We start from the raw sequence: 7,337 nt of genomic DNA, 5'->3' as shown, positions 1-7,337 counted from the left end.
ATTGGCCCGTGCTGGCATATCCCAGGCTCCCAGACACACAAGTGAATTCAACTTTGTGAAAACAACTTTGAAGAACGCCTTTTTCATTATGAGGGGTTTCTCTTGCCCTCATTCCTGCCCTTTTTTACCTTGAAAACAAACCCTAAACCAAACTAACGCTTTAGTACAAACTCAGGTTTCTCTGAGCCTGCCAATCTAAACACACACAAATACCACCCAAAGTGACACTTCTGTGCAGGGTAAGGCAGGTCCACACAGTGTGGAACTGCAAAGATCCAGCACAGCTGGAGATGCCTCCTGCCTCCCTGCTGTGCTCAACAGAAATGGAAACATCACGAGATATTCTCATTCCTAGCAAGCCTGTGCTGGGGGAGGGCTTACATTGGCCTTCTGTCTCCTGTAACCCCAGGAGATGTGATTAATGAAAAAAGCTAATTATCTGTATTGCTATAACACAATTCACAGGAAAAAAAATTAATTCTACATATTTTTTGAAACTGTATGTAACCACTACTTAATTCTCAATAAGCAACTAACATCTCCCCAGAGTGAAGGGAATCTTTGCCTGCATGGTGGGAGATACCAGTTTATGATCTCATTTATTTCTTGAGACAGTTCTACATGAACACTTCACCACTTTGTTCTTCAAGAACTGATGAAGATGATATGTCATCTCTGGTGCTTGTTCATTGAACTAAAATAGGGAATTGGAAAGAATTTTCTTTTCATAAAAAACAAGTTTGCAAGTTATGCTGAAGTCATTATTCAAATTCACATACTTGCAAGTGATTAGCACACTGCCTCAGACACAAATTTATGCAAGCATTTCACTTCAAGTGATTCAGGGGAACCAAGGAATAAATAGTGCCATCACCATTTTTTGATGCAGGAGGGCAGTGGCCGTTTCTTGTGTGGAAAGTATGAGCAGATGAGGAGATCTCTGTTCTGTAAATCTGGGCCTGCATTTCACAGCAACCAAACTTGCTCAAGAGAATGAAGAAATCCCTGCGGAAAGTCTTGGTGAAAATGGCGTAGAGGAAGGGGTTAGCGCAGGAGTTGATGGGGTAAAACAAAACCAGCAGGATCTTGGAGTTGGTCACTGTGATGAGAGGAACCTTGAGCGAGGCGGATATGGCAAAGAAGGAGATGGGGGCCATGCAGAGGAAGTCGGTGAAGATCAGTATGGCCATGCGCTTGGCGATCTTGGTGTCGCTGTTGGAGGAGACGACGTTGGGGTTGCGCACGGTGAAGTAGATGCAGGTGTAGCAGACGCAAATGACAACGAACGCCAGCACGTTCAGCACCAAGAGGAACATAACGTAAGCCTGGGCAAATGGCGTCTCTATATCCATGGGCAGGCAGATGCTGACCTTCATGTAGCTGCTGACCCCAAATATGGGAAGGAGAGCGACTGTGAAGGCAAACAGCCAGCCAAAAACCATGACGGTCACGGCGTGGCGCAGGCGCAGCTTGCGGTGCAGCTGCATGGCGTAGGTGATGGTGTGCCAGCGCTCCAGGGTGATCACCGTCAGCGTGTACACCGACAGCTCGCTGGCAAACACCGTGAAGAATCCTGCAGCGTTGCATCCTGCCCCAGTCTGCCAGTCTATGGCATAGTTGTAGTACTGGCTTTTGGTCTGGATGTCTACAGAGGCGATGAAAAGCAGGTAGATCCCGATGCAGAGGTCCGCAAAGGCAAGATTGCACATCAGAAAGCGAGGAACAGTGAGTTTGTATTGACTGCTTATTAAAATAATGAGGACAACAGTGTTCCCAGTAATAGCTAAAATGTTGATGAACCATATCAGAACTCTCAAAATGTTGTATCCCATGATATCTTCACATGGGTTGAAAGCATCGGGTTTAGGAGAGCAGGCTACATTAACTACTTCATTGCATAAACCATAGTCAAATTCATTCTCTGCTGGGTCAAATCCTATGCCATAGTTGGAAATATAATCTTCAGCTGCAGACCTTCTCTGTAGTTTTTTGCCGGGCTTCTCCTCAAAGTCTTGCTTCACCTGAGATATGCTACATATTGGATGTAATTCAGTCCTGAAATTGTAAAAAGAGTAGAGTTGGAAGCTAAGAAACACAGTATGAAGCAAAAAACAAATGCAAAATCCTCCAGTTCCCATTAACAGCACAGTTTTTCTGGTTAGCTGATTATATAGATTACCCTGGAGCCTGAGATTAATAGTGCGGTTGGTCCCTATTTATAAAATACTACAAGAGCATGTAAATGACTTGGAAACATCATAAACTTCATGGGAAAGGAAAACCTAATGTTTGCCTAATGCTCAGGATGCAGTTATCCACCTGGATAACGCCCTCTGTAAGAAGCCTCCCTCATCTGAAATGAATTTCTCACCTAAGCTGTCACTGACAAGCACGGGGGGAATGCATGACAATGAACACCAGTGTGGGACTGAGCTTTGAGGAATGAGTCAAGTCAGCTAGGAATTTTCAAATTCCCTTCTTCCTGAAGGTTTTGACCCCCACCATCTTGTAACTCTGCCAGGGCACACAACTCCCTTTTGTGCTGTTCATTTTTAGTACCTCATATTATATTAGTGATCAGCCAGTAACACAAGTAAATAGCACAAATAAATTCATGCAGGATTCCAGAAAATCTCTAGATGACAAATGCCAACAGAAACAAAAGGCATAGGAGACCATTTTGCTTAAAAACTGTTTTTTACAATAAGTGGATTATAAATCAAGTGAAGTGAAGCAAAACCAAACCAAACCAAACCAAACCAAACCAAACCAAACCAAACCAAACCAAACCAAACCAAACCAAACCAAACCAAACCAAACCAAACCAAACCAAACCAAACCAAACCAAACCAACCGAACTTTTTAATGGAAACAGTAGTTGCATTTGTTTCTATCAGAAAGCATTTTAAAAACATTTTAAGATTTTTTAGTAGCACAAGTAAACACTAGCATTTTTGATAGTTTTGTGTTTGGCTTTATTTTGTAGAGTATTATCTCTGTGCTCTTCTCCATGCATAGACCTACAGAAGAAACAAATATTTTGGCTGATGATATAAAAATGATCAGCTCCAACAAGATCATAAATATCAAGAAATATCAAACATAAACAGGAAATGAACCTTCAGTTTTTACAACAGCTCTTTGGCTGCCTTAGAATTTGGTTGTCCCATGAACTTGCATCCACAGTTTTGGATGCAGACCTAATCTGAGTTATGAAATAAAACACTTGACATTTTGTTGTAAACCCAACCCATTTCAGCTCTGCCTACATTCAGCTACAAGCCAGACTGCAGTTTAGGTGTGTAATTTCTAAGACAGGACCCCAGCTTATCTTCCACCCTGAGTCTGAGTACAGTTGAGAGAAGAACTCTCCAGGCAAGTAAAGTTGAAATTTTTAACAACTGGTAGCAGCCTAAAAGGGAGAATTCTTCTTTGTAACCTAATTTTACCTTTTGACTTTCTGCACTCACTACATCTTCCGAAAATTGAGTTTAAAGGGTCTGCAAGAAAGGAAAACTAATGAAGGTCCAGCACCAGAAAGCGAGGGACATTTCCTATGAGATTCTGAACATCCTCTACTATTATCAATATTTTTTATCTTGCCTGTCAACTGAGTCAGAAAACTGATTTTCTGTGAGGTCAAATATTCACTATGAAGGTCACAGTAGCAATAACAAGGCATTACATTTTGCTGTCCTGTGTTCTACTCGCATAAGGATGAGTGAAGGGTCCAGAGTATTGATCAATATATCAACAGTTCTCTGGCTGAAAGGGAATACAGGCTTCCAAGGAGCAATAACAGAGAAAAAGTCCCTCATTTTTTACTGCATCAGGCACTTGGGGGTACCGAAAGCTACAACAATCGGTGGTTCTTTGAAAATGAACTGAGAGAAATGTTTGTAGCCAATCATTTCTCAGCATGAGAAAATAAAAATAAAAATAATAGAAAAATAAACTTTTTCTAAAGTTTTGGAAGCACTGCCTGGACCTAAATATACACCCAGGCAAGAGTGATTTGTAGGGACAGTTAAATATTTCTGATTATTACAATTCATTAATTCTTGCCTTATTTTTACAGCCAGTGTCCCAGATAAAAGCAGGGTCCCAAGGAATAAGGTGTTTCTCCAGGGAAGGGCATTGGCAAGTGTCCTGCTGGTTCCCTGTATTGGGAGCAGGTAAGATGAAACTCCCAAGGGAAGGAAGAGCCATCCTCTGATACTGACTCTTTATCATAATTTTGCCCTCTGTTTCTCACCCTTTGGTGCACTCAGAGCAACAAGTTAAAACATTATTTCCCAAGGGATGTGTGGGTCCTTGCTTCCTGTTGTGACCGTGGGTGTCATAATACAGTTAATTCATTCCCTCTCTTTGTAAACTTTCCTTACTGTTTAATATTATTTTGCTCAAGTAAACTAGGAAAATAAACTGCAGAAAGGGCAGCTTAGAGAACAAAATTGAAATTGGCAGAGTGCTCTGACAAAAATAAACAAAAATTACTACCTTGGTACAAGTTGTTATTTAAGTTGTTATTTTATGTGCCTCGTCTGGATCTGCTGGCAGCAGGATCTAGTGTGCTGAGAAACATGATCAGCAGAATAAATAGTCTTGACCTGTGTTCTGTAATAAGTCCTATCTCAAGCCAATCATGCTCACCAAAAAGTGCCATTAAGTGAGTTGTGAGCAGCTGATAGTATGTTGTGAGATGAGGCTGGCCCAAAGACCATTCCTGATGCTGCCACATTTTTTGAAAAAGTAGGATTTCAAGTGACAGCTCCTCCAAAGAATGATGATCAAGTGTAAGGACAGAGTCATATCAATGCCATTCTTTTGGGCAGAGGGTGATCTTTATGTCAAAGAAAGCCAAAATCTTGCTGAAGTTCCTAATGGCCGATGTCAAGTTGAGGGTTTTAACATCTGGCCTCTGCCCTATCCACACTTCAAGGATATTATTTTCCAGTCACAGAAAAACATGGGGGGAGTCAACATACAGTACTAGACTTCTCTTAAGAATGCAGCTTACCTTTCTTTAAGCCAGCACCACATTATTCAAACTACAGATCAATATTTGGCATGTAATCCTTATTGGAATGAGAAAAAAAAAATCAAAACTGTCTTATGTTTCAATTGTGTTTCTTAGACTGGGAGAACTGTGCTTGATGTGGGATCCTCCAAAACTTAGACAGCACTGTTGCTGTAACAGATTTAAGCTTTCCATTATCCCAACAGCACCTCTTTGCTGCTGCAGACAGTTTTTGGAGAGGTGATTGAGCATGATCCACCATAGTAACTTATTTTATCTAGGGATTTGAGGGCTGCAAAAGTCTCAAAAAGGGGAAATCAAACATGAACGGGCAGCAAGAAAGGGGCTCAACATCCCTGTCTTAATTCCTTCCCAGAGTTCTCATGTGAACACCAGCTGCTGCTGTGATCCTTAGAAATTCAATTCTGGGGGTGATGATCCTTTTTTACTCCCAGGACTACCTGGAAGTATTTTGTGAGCCAAATGGCCACAAGGAATGACCCTGTCCTGTGAAGGTGCACCACAAGCCAGGGCACACCAGGGCTCCCACCACCACCTGCTGCTCCGAGCCAAGCACAGCTCCCACCAAAGGAATATTGCACATTGTGTGATCAAGCACTATGCAAACTATTAATAACTTCTAAACAGCCTGAGCAGCCTTCAGTGCACAGGCAGCTTGTGCCAGCTGTCATGAAAACTGCTTTGAAATGAAAGAGGGTGTAGCTACTGTACGTGTGACTAATCCCTGCTGAAGTGTATGGTAATACTTTCAGTCTTCAAACCAAACACATGCATGCACTTTTTCTCTTTAATCTGGAGAGAGGATCTCAGTTTCACACCAATTTCACTACAAGAGACATGACTGTATGAAAGAAATGAAAATTTTAATTATGTTAAAAAGAAGCTGACAGGAAGGGTTCATCTAAATAATAGGTTCTCATAAAAAATTATGAGCATCTATACTTAATGTTTGGTAGAAAATACATCTGGTAACTATTAAAGGCATGGATAAATATGCTCAGTTTGGTTCTGTTGCCCAGGGAGGTACAGTTGTGACCAGACTTGCTCCAGAAGCAGCCCCACCACGGCATGGTGCTCCAGCCCAGCCTTGAACATCCACACCGGGGCTGTGAGAGCTCTTCACAGGTTTCTTGGCATTTCTTTGCAAAATTACACTTACCCAGGCTGTGCAAAGGGCTGTGTTATGTTCTCCATGCCTTCTTGCTAGCCAGGCTTCCAAAAGGCTTCCAAAAGTGGGGCTGTACTAAGGGGAAGTGAGTGCTGTGGACTTCAGTTCCATGTGTGAGAGTGTGGCATGGAAGGTTTTCAAAGCCCACGTGAGGGGAGTAGACACTGAGAGCTTACCACAGGGTCAGGACTATCTCCTCCTTCAATAGCAACTCTTACTTTGTTTTTGAAAAGTCCTGTTGCTGAATTTAAGGGGTGGATTCTGGGATTTGGGTGCTGATTAGGCCCAAGCAGCCCAGAAGCCAAATACCTTTGAAAATATGAAGCAGAGTCATATCAGTGTTCCTTTGCATATCCAGAACTAAGCATGATTTCACTGGGCTCTTTGGAAAATAACATTTTGCCACCAGTTCTGGGAGGACTGGACCCCATTTCTGCTTAGAAGCCACCAGGCACTGTGTCTGCATAAAACTGCACAAGTGTGTGAAAATGTTGCCTGCTGATCAACTGTTCTAGTGAAAACTTAGCATTTTGGATCAAAAATGGGTGATGGATTCTGTCAGATACTTCTGTCATCACTACAGTCTCCACCATCACACTTGCACTCTTTACACAGACTTGTAAACACATGTAGGTGATATTTATTAGCTATCAGCAAACTCAGTTATCTTCCCTTGTCTGGAGACAATACAATGCTAAAAGTAAAATAAAGGGCTATTAAAAGGTATTAAAATAGAAGCTACTAACAGTTTATACTTTCTCTGCATAGTTTGATTTTTCTTTGAAGTTTTATGCCACTTCTGAAGATGTTGTCTTGAATTGTAACAATGATTCATAATTGTTTTTATCTCATGACAAAGTCCAAGCCTTTCAGGACATCCAGTAAAGGAAGAATTTCAAACAATACCAAGGGTTTTTGTAGGTACCAGTTCCTCACGTTTTCCAGTGGCACAGATTCAGGAGGTTCATTAACTACTAAATGTGAACATTTCAAGACTGTATGACTGAGGTGAAAATACTCAATGAGAATCCCTGATACCTAAAGCCTCACTGCAACTTGGTAATGGAAAGTTAAAAACAGCCTGGAAAATTACCTTTGGAGTCTAAAAAGGCACCTTAGCCTCCCACC

The 7,337-nt window shown here is 41.6% G+C and overlaps 1 protein-coding gene across 1 annotated transcript in view; it reads right to left on the bottom strand.

Annotated features, from left to right (window-relative positions):
* Window positions 1-564: 564 nt before the first annotated feature.
* The window catches only part of FSHR (follicle stimulating hormone receptor), a 78,861-nt gene continuing 72,088 nt past the window's right edge, over window positions 565-7,337 (bottom strand). The window contains exon 10 of the mRNA XM_009093679.4: window positions 565-2,055. Coding sequence (XP_009091927.2) covers window positions 828-2,055 — 1,228 coding nt within the window. The 3' untranslated portion in view covers window positions 565-827. The remainder of the gene's footprint in view (window positions 2,056-7,337) is intronic.

This window comes from Serinus canaria, chromosome 3 (assembly GCF_022539315.1).
Source record: "Serinus canaria isolate serCan28SL12 chromosome 3, serCan2020, whole genome shotgun sequence".
NCBI lineage: Eukaryota > Metazoa > Chordata > Aves > Passeriformes > Fringillidae > Serinus > Serinus canaria.
Note: the sequence above shows the minus strand (reverse complement) of the source record. Positions and strands in the feature narration are given on the sequence as shown.